The following is a 20112-nucleotide window of genomic DNA, read 5'->3' as shown; positions in this document are numbered from 1 at the left end:
TGGTGAAAGTCAGTGAAAAGAAAAAAGAGCATTGCTCTCCAATAGCAGTGGTGGGCCACACGTATAGAGAGATTGTTCCTTTGATCTACTGCTCCTGTCGCCAGATAGAATTGGAATGCACGGTCCAGTAGCGACACTCTACAGTTAACGGGTTTCCTGCAGTCTAGCACGAAGCTCCCATGTTATTTAAATGGACGATCTTGTCAATGTTTGATGTATGTACGCTGGGGGATTTTACGTCATACTTCCTATTTTTGATGTTTTGTGACATACCTGAAAACTATACCAAGACAAAAATTCTTACAGATTTGTAATCCGGACGTCAAGCAGTATTAGACAGTGTGTTTAAGTATTTTAAGCAATTTTTAGACTTGACCTACTTTTAAGCTAATTTCATTGGTCAGTTACAACACAACTTGCATATATACCAAACAAAAAATTTTTGTACAATTTAGGTGCGGCGATCCACCTAAAACCTGCAAGTGAAAATCCATCCAAAGATCATTAGCCGACTGGTGACTGGTCAAACAGCACAAAACGTCAAAAGCTGCTTAATATGTTGGCTATTAAAAATATCAATTTTTTTTTTTTTTTTTTTACCTTTACCGGTTTTGGAGATATCGCAATTTTACGAGCTGACTATGAATAAAAATAACAAGTTTTTAAACGCATTTAAATGGCAAAACTATCGGTCGTAGCTGTGCGGTCCTACAGTCAGAAATGAAGATCTGTGATCGGTCTGTCTACGGACCAGTTTTCAGCTTCATAGCTATTACGGTGTCCGCTCACGTGACATTTGAAAAATGACACTGAAATGAGCTATAACTGTAATTTTAAAAAAAAAAAACTATACGTCGTAGGAAAAAGCTAAAACCACGGGTGTATTCAGCAGGCCAAACTCCATATAACTGCTATCTTGTGTTTTCAAAATTCATCCACAGGTCATCACGTGACTAAAACGACCAATAGCGAGCTTCCACGTTTCAGAACTGATCTGCATAAATTTTCGATCCCGGTACCCCAAGCAGTCTTGTACACGCATAACAATTTTAAACGCAATCGGATCAGCGGCTCTGGGAAGAATGTTTTTTAACATTTCCATACGGCTGCAATATGGCCGAAAAGTGGGTTACAGGTGGGTAAAGTTTTATACTCCAGCAGGTAACCCAAGTGATTTGGTCATGAACATGTGTAGAAAGTCAACATCTGTGACACGCAGTTTTCTTGCAAAACGAAAAAAAAGTTGTCAGAGAAGAAGGAAAATAATCTGAGCAAGAACAATAGTCTTCCAAGTGAAGTTTGGAAGCCTACTTCATCACATGACCAAGACAAGGTTTAACATAAACCACCAATGAACCATTGGAAAGTTTGTAAAGTAAGACATATGAGCGGAATCTATCGTTATGCATCGTTTTCAACGATGCCTGAAATAAGCACAGAACTTATCGGCACTTAAATGTAATGTGTTTCAGTTCAGCTTTAATTCCAAATGTTTATATATCCAATAATGGGTAGATGTTTTTTCAACACGATACATGGACAGCCTCTAGCCCAGAATTAGACACACTTCACGATGTAACACAGTGTCAGAGATTCTCGTCACTGTCCATGTTTACAAAGAAGAAATTATACGCACTGTAAAATTTAGGAAACTGTTATTTAATATCTTATGAAGTTGAACGAAATCATCACGCTGTACAAAATACCTAACAATTGCTTCAAATCCATAACCCTTTAGACTGTGATTCCTCATGATTTCACACAATGTTAAATGCCATGTCTTGTGCACATGAAATGGTGTGACCAAGCAGTTTTATCACCTGTATACATCTTTTCGCTTTTCACGAGGGAATGGCTTTTTGCGCCATTCTGTGCAAAAAGCAGTTTTATTTTTACTTGATTGATGGTTTTAGCTTCGTGCAATCAAGAATATTTCTTTAATATAACTGATGGGCAGAGATATATAAAGGTATTAAAGCTAGAGGTAACGTGTCGATCTTGATCTAAATTTAAAAAAGCATGGTGTAGAGAAAGACGTCTTAAAACGCTACTCCAACAGTCCTATATTCATGAGTTTCTTTCATCGGCCATATATATACCCAGTCCATGGAAATGATCTTCCTATTCTTAAATCTATAAGCCATGGGAAACCACAGTGCATGGGCACTTAAAGTTAGCAACCACAAAACCAATTTCCCCAAACAACATTTACCTCAAACCACCAAAGAACTAAGAAGTATACATGAAGTAAGAAATTAGGACGTTGGAGCCACCTTAGGAGAAGCGGCGAGTTATCAGTTTTCATTGGCGCTAGAAAAACACAAGTAATGTTGTTGGGACGTAACTTTAACCATTATCCTAACCGTGTGCTATACACGCTGGTTTATAAGTTGCCATTTATCAAAATATGAATCTCGTTTGCGCTTTGATTGGAACAGTTCATATATTCATGTGCAAAGTGGCGATTTTGTTTTCCAGCACGATGAATATATTGCCCCTTTAGTCCCGAATTAAGCGGACTTACGCACATTTAGCAGAAGCTCACAAGAGAATTATAGTTTCACTCTAGATTTTATTTATTTAATTGGTGTTATTTAATACGCCGTAGTGAAGAATATTTCACATATACGAGGAAGGTCAGCATTGTGGTTTGAGGAAACCAGACAGGGCCCAGAAGAAACCCACGACAATCCGCAATTTGCTGCCACTCGGGAGAGGAAGCCAGCACGAGCTGAACTTGAACTCACAGCGACCGCGTTAAAGGAGTGACTCCAGAGTCATTGCGCCGAACTAGCACACTAACCAGCGGCCACGGAGCCGACCGTGAATTTTAAGACGCATTTTGTGGTATATGAAGGAAGATATGGTGTTTCATGCAAATATCTCTTAATTGAAACATTTCGAGGTCTGTCGACCAATCTGGAGTCGGTTTTTCAAATATGAACCCGAAGAAGTGCTATGATCAATCCACGGTGTCAAACACAGTTATGAGTTTGTTGTCTAGAACTACAAAAAAATAACACACTCCAGATGTACCTGTCTCTTCCGATCAAAGGCTTACAAATCCACTGGACATATTTTAAGACATGCGCTCATTTAACACAAAACAATTCAAAAGAAATTCTACACCGGCACATTACGTAATTCCCTTTTAGGTTTAACGATAAATCAGTTTCGATATCGATCTCGCAGAGGTGATGTGATCTGATGACCTCTCGCTCGGGCCTTCCCGGCGTCAATTAGCCGATACACTATTGAGGTGAACTCGGTCGGCACGCATTCTGCCAGCAACGGATAATCCGCCCTTTGAAGTGCCGTTGTAATTAACTGCTCTTCACTCAACAAGCCTTTGATGGGGCGTTTGAGAGATAATTAGGCGCTATATACAAACACTTGGATTCGGTTCATCGGATCTCCTACAGTGCTCAATCCTGTTAATGAACTAGTTTATGGGCACGTTAACGGATAGCGACAGGCCCGCGTTATTGACGTAAGCTTAACTGTAATTTATGTTGAGTGACAAAATAAACCAGTATTTTCTTGTGATTTATTGTAAATGCGTTATTACGTGTGTGCTATACGTATTTGTAATGGTTGGTTTTAGCGACGTTTACAAACATCAGGTTCCTTTATTTAAATGGTTTAATAATAGCTTCATTATTTCTATTCATGCACATTGTCTTCTGGATTTCATAACGTGATGTGTTGTTCACAGGAAAAAATATACCTGTCAAACCGGGGATACTAGCAAACGAAGAGTTTACACATATAGAATTACGCCGTGTTCAGGATATATTCATACATGCAAGGAAGGGATCATGAGGGTATGTATAGTATACAAGACGCGTAGATGTTTTTAACTGCGATACACCTTTCCACATTTCGCTTGAATCAAAGTCAGTTCAAACATGAATGTAACGAAGAATTAACAATTAATAATTTGGTCTGTTAATGGACACATGTATTATTTAAATGTTAACTCCAAAAATCGATAGTAGGGTGCTTTTTCATATGCCATAAATTTTTTAGTTGCCGACGTTGACTTATATGCTAAGTGTCTCGTCAGAAGTGTACACTTAAACATCTTGGTGGCGTCGGACAAGGCGACCCGCTTTAATCCTTAATGTTTACGCCTGTTTTAGTGCGCTGATGAAGACTCAGCGCTTCCATTCAAGCCACAATAAACAGGCTCGCTACGATTGGCACGATTTAACGGGTCACTGGGGCTGAATTTAACTTTGCTCAACAGCCTCTTTAATGAAGGCACTTGTGATGTTAACAAAGAGGATATGATTTGGTCGTATAAACATCTTTATTGCGGACAAATTGACGGATTATATCGTCATGCTACTGTAAAAACCATGAACGCTGTCTACAAGGAGAGATAGGATCGCTACTGGCTGACCTGACGAGAAAATACATGGGCGTTAAACCGCCATCCACTGGCTCAGACTGTAGCACCTCAGGGGCAAGAGCTTAATCGGGCAATGCAACTGCTACATAAAATGTGATTAAGAGAGCACCATATAACCAAATAATAGCAATATTTGTATTCATTGCTGTAAGTGCAAAATTATGCTATTCACGATAAGTGTGTTTTGTTATTGGCCAGCCCTCTATGCACTGAATATCCCGATTTGATGACCTCTTAAATGTATCCAATCGACCGGCACAAAAATACACTTTAAGTCTGCGACTGAACACCACACATAGGGGTATCGTAGTTAAGCTTCTCAAATACTTACATAAAATTGTGCATGTGAAATTAGCTATAAATTTACCACTAAATACGGTTCAGGTGCTTCTTTGGTGAACTTATTGTGTGCACAGATACATACATGTTTTGGCGTATTTCAGTTCAAGACTGAATTAGAGAATGCCAATAATTCTGTTACCAGCACCACCACCGTTATCGCTCATACGTTTCTAAAATCTTAAGAGAATTGGTATTTACATTGATATTTTTGTTTGATAAATACTTAACGCCTACATCACTTAAAAACTATTTCAGATATTCAATGGCGATATGGTAGTATACAAATAGATGGAAGGCCCAGATACCGACCATACTTGTTGATATATACGTATATACCATGCCTATCTCCGGATTATTCGCAGTTACAAGGGTTTTTCGTGAGAACAATTCAGGATACGTGTATGCACAACAGTGTACAACGTGTAACCACGACATGGTAACTACAGCCCTGTAACTACATGTATTACGTTGACCAGATAGTTGCGGAGTGGGGTAACTCTCATGGAGCAACGCAGTTGCGAGAGTTAGGATAGATGTTCCTTATCGTCAGTCCGACACATTTTCTCCTTATCTCTCGCAACTGCGTTGCTGGATAACAGTTACTCCACTCCACAACCAGTTGTGCAGACTCTCCTGCAAGACATGGGAATACTGAAGGCAGATTCGTCCGGACAGGTATACCGTGTCTGAGGTCGGCTATCATGAGTATTATTAATCATGAATATCTTACCTGGGAATGAGGTTTCTGCTGGCTCCCAGGTGCGTCAATATGAGGCTCCGGTAAAAGTTTATGTTCTGATCGGGTTTATTATTTTTAAATCAAGCGTCAGATTGACGGGTTAAGATCAGAGGTGTAGGATAACGGGTGTTGGAGATGGTCTCCCGCGGCCCTTTGATCTGACCGCTATATCAAGCGAGTCAGGTGAGCGGAGAACTTGGTTCTGTCCTCAGACCGACAGCACAACAAGTTTGGGAGAAGGTAAAGCCAACAGGTGTGGATCAAAGGGAGCCCCAGGTAACCGATAGTCAATCAAGATTCAAATCAAAAACACGAGCTAGAACGTTCAAGCTTCTGTCCAAACGCTCTACAAATACAGTCAAGCACATGCATGGCCCTGGCTAAGATGAAGAATATATTTCTGTGTACTAAGTGAGTCCATTTTTCATGTTTGAGGAAAAAGACCAAAGCTTTAGCTGAACAATAATTCCTTTTGAGCTGTTGTAGTGGCGTTGTAGACAATCAAGCGAGACTTAGAAAGCGCTCTACGTATTGTTGTCGGCGCCTTTGATCTTCACCTGGCCGGTTACTTCAAACTCCGGTAAAAAGCTAAACCTTCTTATAAAGGGGAGCGTATTTTGTACACGCTCTGTGGCACGACTATGACAGGCGAACTGATGGATTGAGCTGTACGATAAATGTATTAAGAATACAACTCATGCACTGATTAGCGCTATTCCCTCAACGAGCCCTTCCGGATTATATCCAGGTAAAGACGCTTATAGGTATATGTGTAAAGTACATGCAGCTCTCTAGCATTTAAGTATTAACAGCTTCAAAGGCGCGAATGCGGCATATAACCTTGACAAAATACTCAACAAAACACTTGTATCGTAATAAATGTTTCACAATTAGCATTTGTTTTCTTAAATTATACATACATTTACGTATACAAGTGTGTCAAGTTGGCTCATCACGCATGTATAAAATGCGGGCCTCTGACACAATATACAAAACTAAAAAAAAGACTTTCCAGAAAGGATATTTTCCACGACCCAGGAGAAGACAAATCATTGTCCCATACACATGAAATTTTACGACAGAGTACAATAGTAGCAAATACGCAGAAAAATACACTCAGACAATTAATCTTAATTTTAACAGAAAGTTTTTTTGAGTGATGCTAGGATGTATTTCGTTCTAACACAATATTCTGTCATATTCAACATAATATTCTGTTAGTCTAGAATCTTTATGTTGGATTAACAGAATATGTGTGTTATATTTAACAGAATAATCTGCTTTATTAGCGGAATACATTCTACCATCACGCAGATAACAGACTTCCTGTTAAATTAAAGAGAATATTTTTTTTTTAGTGTAGGCTAAGAATTCAGACTATACACAGGACGCACATAGGACAGCAAGGTTCCCGACGTGGTCTGTCGTGAAACTGATCTCTAATTTGGCATGGTATCTACAGGGTGTCGCTGGATTGAGGGGGGGGGGGGGGGGGGGCGGGGAAGCAAGAAATAGTTCAATAGACAGTTGAGACCATGATGAGATCTAGTCTGGCTAACGTCACCAACGAATCATAGATGCCTGCATGGATGGATGTCCTTGTACACAACGCACAAGAGTGGCACTCAATAGATATAAACATGGTCCGTGATGTTATGATTTCACCTCCGTCATATCATATTGTACATTGACTAGCTTTAAAATATACGACGTAACCTTATACTGTAATACCAGCAACTGAGGACAGGAATTAATTACAACCATACATAGTCACTGCATATATTCATACGGTCACAGTTAAAATTAACTTACCTGAATTAGTGATTAATAGACCAAAGGTTCTCCAACTGTCTACAGGTCACATTTCCTGTCAGGTGAGCGAACGAGTGACCAGGGCCGGGAACACCTGTCTTTTGGGGAAGGGGCCTACAAGATCCCCGGGGGTGAGCCTCTAATCAACGCTCCCACACTTGCGGGTTAGTCTTCAGAGATGATCTGGTCATCGTACACTGTCGCGGACTAAGATCAACAATCTGAATTTCATCCGAGCATTAAACTGTTGCTACTCACTCGTGGTCCTATGCAATTAATTTTGACAGCACACACTTCTAACAGCACAAAGGCCATGCTAAACAGAAAACCTTTGATGTGTTCCGACGGTTGAGTCTCCCAGTTATTGCTTTAAGTCTTATAAGGGTCCGGCTGATTGAACACTGAAAGGATGAGTTTGCATTTTCGATTACCCATGTTTTTATTTAAAAAGTATATTCTACAGAACAGATACTAGAAGCCAGTTAGTTACACTCAGTTAATAACTTGACAACAGACAGACTACTATAGAGATTAACGTCCATCTGACATGATTTAGGCATATCATACACCTGTGCAGTATACTTTGTAACCATCTATATATCTTAATTTCTAATCAATTCTATAACGTAATTTGTAATCAAGCCTATACTATGTACCCCCCCCCCCCGAAAAAAAACAGTAATTTGAAGTCAAGCATATATATATATATATATATATATATATATATATATATATATATATATATATATATATATATATATATAAAACACCAATCAAATAAATAATAAATAAATCAAAGCAAAACACTTGGTTTGTGCATTGTTTGACTGTTGCTTGTTGCCCCTCTCAAGCTATACATCGACATAATCATCGCGACGACTCGGAAGTAAATGAAAACTGAAAGAGCAGAGAGACCGGGAAGTTAAAAGGAAACATAAAATAGTAAAGGGAACTTGATAGAGCTGGAGAGAAAACATCGCACCGCATGCACAGAAATTATTAACAGAGTTCAGTTGCCCACCGCTTCTGCCTGAATTTTTTTTGTCCCTTGACCTATAAGGTAGTGTGTTCGAATCCTGTTCATGTCGGCTGTGGTTTTGTGTCCTGAAGTTTCTCGGGTACGTGGACAAAGGCTGTGGTTTTGCGTCGGGAGGTTTCTGAGGTGCGTGGATAATGGCGGTGGTTTTGCGTCAGGTTTCTCAGGTATGTGGATAAAGGCTGCGCTTTTGCGTAAGAAAGTTTCTCGGGTACGTGGATAGAGGCTGTGGTTTTGCGTCGAGAGGGTTTCTCAGGTGCGTGGATGAAGGCTGTGGTTTTGCGAAAGGAAGTTTCTCAGATATGTGGATAAAGACTGTGGTTTCGCGCCAGAGGTTTCTGAGTTGCGTGGATAATGGCGGTGGCTTTTGCGTCGTCAGGTTTCTCTGGTGTGTGGATAAAGGCTGCGGTTTTGCGCAAGGAAGTTTCTCGGGTACGTGGATAAAGACTGTGGTTTTGCGTCGGGAGGTTCCTCAGGCGAGTGGATAAAGGCTGTGGTTTTGCGTCAGGAGCTTTCTCAGGTACGTGAATAAAGGCGGTGGTTTACTCTCGCATGTTTCTGTCCGGTTTGATCAATCCAAAAACCTTAAAGCTTTCACAGAGAAGCGAAATAATTTATTTCTGTTTCACGCATGACTGCACCAGAGAGCCGGTGTAAACCATCCGCCTTTGGTAAGTTGTTAAGAAATCTACTGACGTCAAAAAAGCTTTACCACATGCGCAGTATACAAATGTAATAATAGGTGATGGAAGGCCAGTGATCGTCTACGAAATTCTGTAACATGTAAGAGTGCCGCACCTCGAGTACCTCGTCGTAATTGCACTAGTGAACCTTTTGAGGGTCACGTGATGGCCCCTTAGGTGCAAGTTAATATTTTTGTATTTTGCATTTAAAACATATCAATACACCATAAATACATGTACGTTGAACTGTGAAATCGGACGCGTCTTTCTGACATCACTGAAAACGGTTCTTACAACACGACACACCAGTCAAATTTGTACTTTATACGAACAAGCCAGTTTTCAAACTTTAATTGAAGATTTGTATGTACTATTGTCCATGTGTTTATTTATTTGATTGGTGTTTTACGCCGTACTCAAGAATATTTCACTGATACGACGGCGGTCAGCGTTATGGTGGGTGGAAACGGACAGAGTCCGGGGGAAACCCACGACGATCCGCAGGTAGCTGACAGATCTGCCCAACGTACCGCTATTGTCAATGTACATATCCACCTTTATGACTTGTATCTGATACATATGTATCCGGTAGCAGGGTCCACATTTACATACATATACGTGAAAACCGTACATAGCCGACATGGCGACGCCTGTCGGCGAGGACACCTTAAACGACTAAGCCAGTAAAGTTTTCATATCAGGAAGACACAGAATCTTTGTTGCAACGATGGATAACGTATGTATAAAGGAATAGAAATCTCCTCGTATTTATTACTGGAAGTTAAATTCATTCTATACAATGCATGAATAGTATACATACTCTGAGAAGTAGTTTAATTAATATTTTACTGTTAGGTGAAATGGAACGTATAATTACAGTAAAGAAAAAAGTAACATAACGAAGCTAAATTCAGCTGTTGCCTTACGCCGCACTCAAGGAGACTTGATTGATGTGATAAAGCTCAGTTGTAAAACTGAGAGAAACCAACTGTTCATATACACGTTTGAGGTTTCACGCCGCACTCAAGGAAATTTCGACGGTGGTAACGTTCACATGCACGGGAAACTGTACAGGTAACTAACTGTTCCCGAAGAATTCATTGCCTTTCTCGAGGTTCCACATAAACAACTTGAATTAAGCCTAGAGTCAAACCAGCCCGAGCTCAATTCGAACATGCGACGTGAAGAAACGATCGACTGCTGTGAAATCGACTATTTTGACTAGTGAGACAGCGAGAGTCCCAGGGTGAAACCAGGAAGAGTCAATGAGCCCTAACACGCATTTGCCAAACCGCATAACGTAGTAGTAATACAACACAATTCTGTGAATATGTAAGAATGACTTGGATTATAATATACGTATATATCATAATATACGAGTATATATCATCATTATATATACATATATACAAATATAAAGGTACGATAAATAATACGTAACATGTCTATTAACGGCCTGAGGCTTTCCTAACACTGACAATGTTGTTCATTCATATAATACAACTGTAAAACTGTTTCTCTTATTGAGCAATATACTCAGTTACAATGGAAGATACTTTGTAATGTACGATGTAAATACCAGAATGAATACACAGCGACCAACCATATTTACATCATTCGGATACTTTATCATTGTACATTTAACGAAGTGGATCGAAATACACGTTCTGGTATTCAATATATCCATAGTTCAGTCATTCTGTCCAAGAGCAAAGCTGGAAACAAGTGTAGTAAAAACAGCACTGCCTTACGCTTCGTTCGAAAATCAAGATCATCTGTTAAATTCATCAAGTTATGTGTTTCAGTTGATACTTTCCAGAATATGTTTTTATTTCATCATTTATTTCAACAGACGATATTCAGTAATTACGGAAAAAACAACCAAACAAAACCCCCCCCCAAAAAACAGTGGAACTACGTTACTGTGTTCTGTGAAGCTGAGTCCATCTCCATTTCAATGATCTTATACACCACTCATCATTCTATAACCAGCTTTTCTTCAACCATAATTACACCAAAACATTCATTCAGTAATAGCTGGGGTCCCCTGTGCAATAGCTCAGGTTCACGCAGTGCTGCTATAGTTAACTGTAGTAACTGGAAGCATATAGAGAATGAAGACCAATCCACATTCCAGTCAGGACACAAGCTGTCACCAGGTGGTAAGAATACATACTTCATCGTCCATCCAACTTCTCTTCAAATCTATTTCCAATCAGCCCTGTTTTCCCCTATCCAATTTCTTTTCAAAACACTTTATCCATACTAATCATGTTCTTCCCAATCCTATTTCTTTCCAAAACTATTTCCTATATGTATCAGCACTATTTTTTCTAAAACTATTTTCTTTTGCTGGCAGCTCCCATTCCTAACATATATTCCAAACCAAATTTCTCTCCCTATTCTTCCCATCCTAATCCACAACCTGCCTTATTCCTCTCCGTTGTCCCTGTCCGTTACTGCTATATGAAGGAAGTTGTCTGGGTAGCTGAAATGTTCACTTAACCACAAAGTAGGGGTGCACACAGGGACCTCTATCCCCTGAATCAAAACCTTCTTCTTCTCCAAGCAATCTGTAACGCAAAAAAGTATTCACATCCTTCATTTATGTGTTCTTTTGTTCTCCATTTTAGCAAAGAACCCTTTGAAATGTAAAAATATTTTTATTCAATTGTCAAAATTTTTCACTTCCTCCTTTTTGGGCATGCATGTAGGCAAATCCTCAGGAAGCAAATATTAGAGAGGTCACTTCAAATCTCATGATGTAGCACTGCTGTCAAGCTAGCATGAATACATATACATGTATATATTATTTTAGTTTCTTTAAAAAAAAATTCGTTTTAGACAGCAAACTCTGAATAACATAAACGAAAGCACTACAAATGTGTAGGCATAACCTGCAAGACAATACACCAATACAGTGAAGAGACGATGAACAACTTCATTGCTGCTGACCTTCTTTCTCAAACACTTCTGGTAACGCTGAGTCCAGTAAATCTTTCAGGGTATGCTTCTCTCCGTTTTCTCCCATGGGTCGAAATAGTTTCTGTATGACAAGTTGATCCGGCTGCAAGACAACCATGAATGACCTATTTATTTGATTGGCATTTTATGCTGTACTCAAGAATGTTTCACTTATAGGATAGCACCCAGCATTATGGTGGAAAGAAACCGAGCAGAGTACAAGGGAAGCCCTGACCATCCGCAGGCTGCTGGCAGAGCTTTCCATGTATGGCCGCAGAGGGAGCCAGCATGAGCTGAACCAGAACTCGTGGTGACCCGTATTGGTGAGAGGCTCCTGGGTCACTGCAACGTGCTGGCACGCTAACCACCTCAGCCAAGGAGGTCCCGTGAATGCTTTACTACAGACTTCTACATAATTATGTACCACCTGTTACCATACTGAGTTACCGTCAGTATGGCTCATAAAGCCCACCATACTTTTCAAATATTTTAATGCCTTTCAACACTCTCAAAAAAATATGAAAAAATAAATGAAAGCATTCTTACACATTGTTTTCAGTTATCTGATGAACCTTACCTATTTTAGCTTTCTTTTACTTTAAATTACACAAGAAAAATGGTTTAGGTCTTTTAACGGAGGCATAATGAAAGAAAATAAATACATCAGTCTTAGGCATCTGGACCAGTCACATTCTCAACAACACAAAAACTTCTCAATGGACTGAGCGATCTTATCTAATACAGTCCGTAAGTTGTGTCTATAACATGTTCTCACACCAGATACAACATGTATGGTGTGTATACAACATCTTCTCTCGCCTCATATAGTATGTGGGGTGTGACTATAACATGTTCTCTCACCTTATACAATCTGTAGGGTATGTTTATAACATGTTTTCTCACCTGATATAGCATGTAGGGTGTGACTATAACATGTTCTCTCACCTTATACAATCTGTAGGGTATGTCTATAACATGTTTTCTCACCTGATATAGCATGTAGGGTGTGACTATACCATGTTCTCTCACCTTATACAATCTGTAGGGTATGTCTATAACATGTTCTCACACCAGATACAACATGTATGGTGTGTATACAACATCTTCTCTCGCCTCATATAGTATGTGGGGCGTGACTATAACATGTTCTCTCACCTTATACAATCTGTAGGGTATGTCTATAACATGTTCTCACACCTGATACAACACGTATAGTGTGTCTACATCTTCTCTCGCCTCATACAGTATGTGGGGTGTATCTATAACATGTTCTCTCACCTGATACATCCAGTAGGGTATGTCTATAACATGTCCTCTCACCTCACACATCATGTAGGGTGTATCTATAACATGTTCTCTCACCTGATACAATCTGTAGGGTATGTCTATAACATGTTCTCTCACCTCACTTCACCTCATGTAGGGTGTGTCTATAACATGTTCTCTCATCTCATACATCATGTAGGGTGTATCTATAACATGTTCTCTCACCTCACACATCATGTAGGGTATGTCTATAACATGTTCTCTCACCTCACACATCATGTAGGGTGTGTCTATAACATGTTCTCTCACCTGATACAATCTGTAGGGTGTGTCCATACCATGTTCTCTCACCTCATACATCATGTAGGATATGTCTATAACATGTTGTCTCACCTGATACATCCAGTAGGGTATGTCTATAACATGTTCTCTCACCTCACACATCATGTAGGGTGTATCTATAACATGTTCTCTCCCCTGATACAATCTGTAGGGTATGTCTATAACATGTTCTCTCACCTGATACAGCATGTAGGGTGTGTCTGTAACATGTTCTCTCACCTGGTAAAGTCTGTAGGGTATGTCTAGAACATGTTCTCTCACCTGATACAGCATGTAGGGTGTGTCGATAACATGTTCTCTCACCTGGTAAAGTCTGTAGGGTGTGTCCATAACATGTTCTCTCACCTCACACATCATGTAGGGTGTATCTATAACATGTTCTCTCGCCTGATACAGCATGTAGGGTGTGTCTATAACATGTTCTCTCACCTGGTATAGTCTGTAGGGTATGTGTTTAAACATCTCCTCCCCTGAAGATTCCATCAGGCGTCTGTTAATGGACCAGAACTGCTCAAACTTGTCTGAAAGCAATATTTAACAGAGCTGCGGTCAGATCAACTCGTCCTGTAATATTTGTCACCACAATTATAATAGCGTAACATGGCACATACATAAAAGAGTACTTGTCAGTGAATTGTCACTCCACACAATATAATTAGTATGCATGTTTAACACTGAAATAAACAGTTCTGAGAACACATATTTCAGCTTTAAAGACTAATTTGTGGTTGTTTAAAGCAAGAATTAAGAATTTGTTTTTTTTTTATTTGTACAATGGCATATGATTTTTATAGGTGAAGGAAACCGAGAACCTGAGGTAAACCACGATCACTGACGAAATTCCCCATGTGTGAAGTACAGATCTGCATGCCACAGTAGAGAGAGGCAAGTGGTTTTCACAGAACATAGAAGTTATCACTGAAGACAAATGGACCAGAAATCAGATGGATACAGATTTCAGTGAACTTACCATTCTGAATACCCATCCACAACTGTTTGTGATCTTTCTTCTGCATACTGTTTATTACCTGTCCTCGGTGTTTTAACGAATCTGCCTCTTTCACGGTTGACATGAAGTGAGACTCGACAGCTTCCTTACTTGGACAATGTAACAGGTCTTCATCGGGAAAGTGCTGCAAAATAAGAGTGAGTGCGTGCTTTGGGTTTAACGTCGTACTCAACAATTTTTCAGTCATATGACGACGAAGGAATCATAAGGGTGCATGCACGTGTAATGTGCCTCCTTGTTGCAGAACGGATTTCCACCGCTCTTTTATTTAGTGCTGCATCACTGAGACGACTTACCGAAGGCAAGTAAGCCGCCCCGCCCGAGCCATTATACTGATACGGGTCAACCAGTCGTTGCACTATCCCCTTCATGCTGAACGCCAAGCGAGGAAGTTACAACTTCCTCTTTTAAAGTCTTAGGTGTGACTCGACCAAGGATTGATCCTGGATCTACCGGTCCCGAAGCGGACGCTCTACCAACTGTGCTATCCGGGCCGGTCTTGCAAAATAAGAAAAACTTTGTCTATATCTTTTTGCACGGGCAGATCACTTGATGATGCAAAGAATAGCAACTCTTATCTTTTTACACAGTTATGTTTAAGAGAGTTATTGCCCTTGAATTAAATCTACCTATGGCAAGTTATTTCCTTACCTGACAATGTACCGTAAGAGACCAAGGTAAATTGTCTTCACACCCATACAGGTCAAACAGCAAACCCACCGGATAATGCCTGGAAAAGATGTAAAAGATATACTTTAAATGAATTTTATAACTGTGCATCAATGCCCATTTAAACTGTTCATGAAATTATTATGTACAAATGTGATGCTAGATGAAACGGATATGTATTTATTTCATTGGTGTTTTATGCCATACTCAAAGATATTTCACTTATATGACAGCGGCCAGCATTATCGTGGGAGGAAACTGGGCAGAGCCCAGAGGAAACACATAACCATCCGCAGGTGGCGGCCAGACCGTCTCTCATACAGCCGGAGAGGAAACCAACATGAGTGGGACTTGAACTCACAGCGACTGCATAGGTGGGAGGCTCCTGGGTCATTGCCCAGTACTGGCGTACAAACTCCCTCAGCCACGGAGGCCTCTGATGAAACTGATAGGTTCATGTGCACATTTTCTCTTTCAAAAAGAAGTTTAAAAGATGCAGGCAAGAATCACAGTTCAAACTTTGATATATATATAATGGATTGACAATGGATGCTGTACTCATAAATTTTTCATTTTTACAATGGTAGTCATTAAATCACCACTATCTGCCACATAACTGAACAACCTTGGCAACCTATAATCAAATGCATATAAATAAATATACTGATAATTCATATATGCTAGCTTTTAAAATCAAACCAGCTGGATTTGACGATGTCATAGGTTAAGGCTGAAATGGTCCATGAATGAAAAAAGCATTTTAGACTTGGCAGTGAAGGAGAGATATTTCTTTTCTTCTTTGAGGTGCAAAATGCATTACCAGTTTGCTTAATTTGGGAGAGGCACTGTTAAAGCACAGTATGTCATTATGCAAAAACATCAACATTCTCATATTTCCATCCCTGTCAAAAAAAGAAACAAGAACAAGTCACTTACCATTTGATTGGTTGACCTTCACACTCCAGCCAGAATTCTCCCTCATTTTCTGTGTCAATGTACTTACTAAAATGTCTGCGAACTTTGTCTGTGACTAGAGGGAAGTAACTCTGCCTGGGCACAAGAAGCTGTTAAACAGAAAGTAATTCAAACGATGAATCACTGAATCACAAGCCTACAATCAAGCTTTGTCTCTCCATATGTAACTTACGCCTGTCAATACGTCCATCATAATATATGGTGAAGACATACAAAACACCTACCCCAGGGCAAGGATTCACGAAACTTCTTAAGTCAGAGTCAGAGTTTTTTGCCCAAGTTCAGGATGGAGTGTTTCTCCACAAAACTTAAGTCAAACCCTTCCTAGGTATAGTATTATGTTGCTTGAGCAAAACACTTTAGCTTGAGCAAAACACTTTAGCTTAAGCAAAATAACTTAAGAAGTTTCCAGAAACCGCAGCATGATGTCACAGCCTGTGTAATAAGAAACATCTTTTTGTGCATCTATGAACAAAATTCCAAAGACATTTATGACAATTTGAATTCAACACCAAAATCCAAATGGATGAGTACATCGGAGCCTGTCCCATCCATAACAATATTATCTGCTTTCTGCAAGGGTAAATATTTGTGTTGGGAAGAATGGACCAGATCTCAGATACCCTGCTCTGCACAGGTTGTCCTTTATGAAAACATGTCATTTGGTACTAACACTACTATATTTATTTCTTTATATTTATTTATTTGATTGGTGTTTAACGTCATAGTCAAAAATATTTCACTTATGTGACGGCGCCCAGAATTACGGTGGCAGGAAACCTGGCAGATCCCAAGGGGAAGCTGCGACCATCTGCAGGAAGCTGACAGACCTTCCCATGTATGGTTGGAGGGGAAAGCATCATGAGCTGGACTCACAGTAACTGCATTGGTGAGAGGCTGTAGGGTCAATGCGCTGCGCTGACATGCTAGCCATCTTGACCATGGAATCCCCGAAGACTATTATAAGCAACACAGCACATTGGTTGTTGACATCGTAACTGGTTGTCACCCTTGTCAACCATGTGTATCACTTTACGTCACATACAAATCTTTTCGCAGCAAGATACTTTTCTTAGTGAGTCCTCCTTCATTTGAAAGTATATTGCAAGTAACAAATGTGTTCTTTCCAGAAATTCTTCAGATTTTAGAATTTCTTAAAATCATCAAGTGGTTGGAGAGGCTTTGTCAGTCAAATAGATTAACTTTGTGTATGTCCCGAGCGAGACTTGCCATTTATCTGAGAGGAGTGGCATAATATTTCAACAATATTCATCACACTCACTAGAAGGCTGGACTGTGATGAAACTTCTTCAAGTTTGTGAAGGTAATCAAGACTGGCCTATAGTTGGAGGAAGTGGGGGAAGAGGGTGTGGTTATGCATGTGGCTTGATTTCTGCCTGGGTTTCTGGAATCTAAACGTTTCTGTTTCCCTAGCCTTTGTGCAAGCCCTTACACTTTTAAGTCTGACTATTGACCTGGGGTAGGCCAAATATTAATTTCTACCGCCATTAAGATGTCACTGCATATTGCAGACAACATAAAAGCCACACTTCACTTTCTGCTGCACTGAGTGTCATATCCGAAATGGTGTTGCACAAATAGCTGTACTTTCCATCATTTCATTGATAAGATTTTAGCTAGTGTGAATGCACCGTAAGTTATTACATGCAGATATAACCTGGGATATGGCATGCATCCAAGGTGAAACACACGTAATGTGCCTTTTCAAAATACTAGTGATTTCAAAACCCGACCTTTGTAGACAGAATTCACCATACGTACATAAAAAGGTTCCGGCTGTTCCATTGTCAACACTTCCTCGGGTGCCAGGACAAAGCACATAGGGATCCTTCCCTCCCAAATCTCCCGCAAAATTTCTCGATCTTCGGCCATAACGTTATGCTTTTATCACCACACACAGCCCAGTGGATGCGTGTTACGCAGGTTTTTTATTTTATTTTATTTTTTAATAGACAATTATCTTCACCAACGCTGTAAATAAGAAAAATCTTAGTTGGGTCTATTTCATAAATATAGTAACAAAAAGAAGAGCCCATAGAATTACTTTCGACATCTGTTATCAACTGACATGGATGGGCGACTGACCCGAACACGCCTAACATACGGAAACTTTTGGCATCCAAAATGAAATATTTGACGCTGATGTCACGGCATGCAAACGTCCTAATTACTGAAATAGTCGTCACGGCTCTGAAAGGTTGTGTCGACCAAATTATCCAACAGCAAAAGTCGCCGATAATCGAAAGCCAAATTAACCAACTCATCCACCTCTTTGACAGTTTTCATATGCTACTGTCTAAATACACCTCCTGACACGAAAGATTGGTCGACAGGGGAGGTAAGCGGGTTAGGATCTGGAACGTAACTTAGATGGGCTAAAATAGAGCCCATAGAATAGCTATACCCAATTCTTTAATTTAGTGTCCCTTATAAGAAATTGTCAGATAGACCAGTTGGTAAAATGTTTTCTTCAGAATATTTTTAAGGGCACAACCATTCTTCAGACAAAATGAACATTGTACTGTCTGAATTAGACTCGGCCTGTTTTACTTTGACATGCAGTATTTCGGTGGACTAAGATTAGAGGGTCGGGTCATACCAAAGACTGTCACCTGTTTCTGCCTCAGCACTAAAAGGATAGAGCAAGGAAACAGGACTTGTTGGCTCGCGGTGTCAGTATAATGTAACTGCATGGGTGGGGTGTCATGTCTGGTGTCTTCGGCATGATACATCAGTGGCAGCAGCATTTTTGCCACAAGAAGACACCTAATATGCCCACACCTAATGACTCCCCGTCGTCATGCGATTAGAAAATTAATAAATACGACGTAAACCCCAATCATTCCGAATTGTCACAAATATTGCATTCCAATTAGGCGTCCCATGCGCTATTAGAGCGACAAAATTAATTAAATTAACTTTAATTTAAATAATTTCTGTTGTGTTTTTTTTTGGTAAATTGTTAAATCCCCGCCGTATGGGTAGTTGAAGACTTGTATTTTATATAGCTTGTCTAGGATACCTGTGGAATTCTAAATGTTTGATGTTTTATGTACTTTAGCCTTCAGCAAACGTCGGAACTTTCATCCAGTTTCATGAAAAGACCGGCCCAAGACTGCTTGGTCAAGTGCCATGCTTACTAGGCTCAGTCAATTAGGCCTATTACATCGGGTCATCCAAAGTATTTGGATATAAGAATAAGCCCATATTCCATCCAATGACCCAAAATACATTTTACACAGGCCTACAGGATTATACCTTGACTTCTGAACACCTTTGAGCTACATATAGGCCTATGACCTATGAAGGCTACACAGAACATTGTCATATAAAACGTACAATTTACGCCCTAATTTATGCCCTTGGAGTTTCTCCAAGATTTGATTATGCGATTTGACTTTTTCACGAGGAAATCGGGAAGACCTCGGAGAAAGCAACCGCCCTTTGTTGAGATAAAGGACTTAAAGCCGTAGACAAAAGCCGGGATCTGGATTTCAACCCTAGACCAGCGATGGCCTATAAAGGATTAAAATAGTATACCTATCACTAAATACTTGTTAGGCGAGAGATTTAAAACAACCGCTAGCGCAACAAACTACTACAAAATGTATAGCTTTATTTATTACATAATATATTTCATATGTGTATACATGTGTACACATACATACATGTAAGCCTACCTGTATTTAATGTAAAAAATGCATGCAACTGCACATACGGACGTTCATTTGAGTTACTTCGTCCGTAAACGGTATAGATATATATATATATATATATATATATATATATATATATATATATATATATATATATATATATATATATATATATATATATATA

The 20112-nt window shown here is 39.6% G+C and overlaps 1 protein-coding gene across 1 annotated transcript; it reads right to left on the bottom strand.

Annotated features, from left to right (window-relative positions):
* Positions 1–10930: 10930 nt before the first annotated feature.
* On the bottom strand, positions 10931–18550 carry LOC135468636 (autophagy protein 5-like). The gene is made up of 7 exons (XM_064747004.1): positions 18034–18550; positions 16213–16340; positions 15259–15337; positions 14569–14731; positions 14028–14119; positions 11982–12093; positions 10931–11599 (listed from the first exon to the last, which is right to left on the bottom strand). The coding sequence occupies exons 1-7, from the start codon at positions 18142–18144 to the stop codon at positions 11457–11459; spliced, it is 828 nt and encodes a 275-aa protein (XP_064603074.1). The 5' UTR covers positions 18145–18550; the 3' UTR covers positions 10931–11456.
* Positions 18551–20112: the final 1562 nt, after the last annotated feature.

The sequence above is a fragment of the Liolophura sinensis genome, chromosome 1 (genome assembly GCF_032854445.1).
Source record: "Liolophura sinensis isolate JHLJ2023 chromosome 1, CUHK_Ljap_v2, whole genome shotgun sequence".
Taxonomy (NCBI): domain Eukaryota; kingdom Metazoa; phylum Mollusca; class Polyplacophora; order Chitonida; family Chitonidae; genus Liolophura; species Liolophura sinensis.
Note: the sequence above shows the minus strand (reverse complement) of the source record. Positions and strands in the feature narration are given on the sequence as shown.

Bases quoted from the DNA above. Each gene is read 5' to 3' on its own strand.
- LOC135468636 (XM_064747004.1), bottom strand. From the start codon at position 18,144: ATGGCCGAAGATCGAGAAATTTTGCGGGAGATTTGGGAGGGAAGGATC. The intron at 14,732-15,258 runs GTAAGGAAATAA...CTTATTTTGCAG, and splicing joins CTCTTACGGTACATTGTCAG to CACTTTCCCGATGAAGACCT. The intron at 12,094-14,027 runs GTGAGAGAACAT...GTTGTCTTGCAG, and splicing joins TACCCTACAGACTATACCAG to CCGGATCAACTTGTCATACA.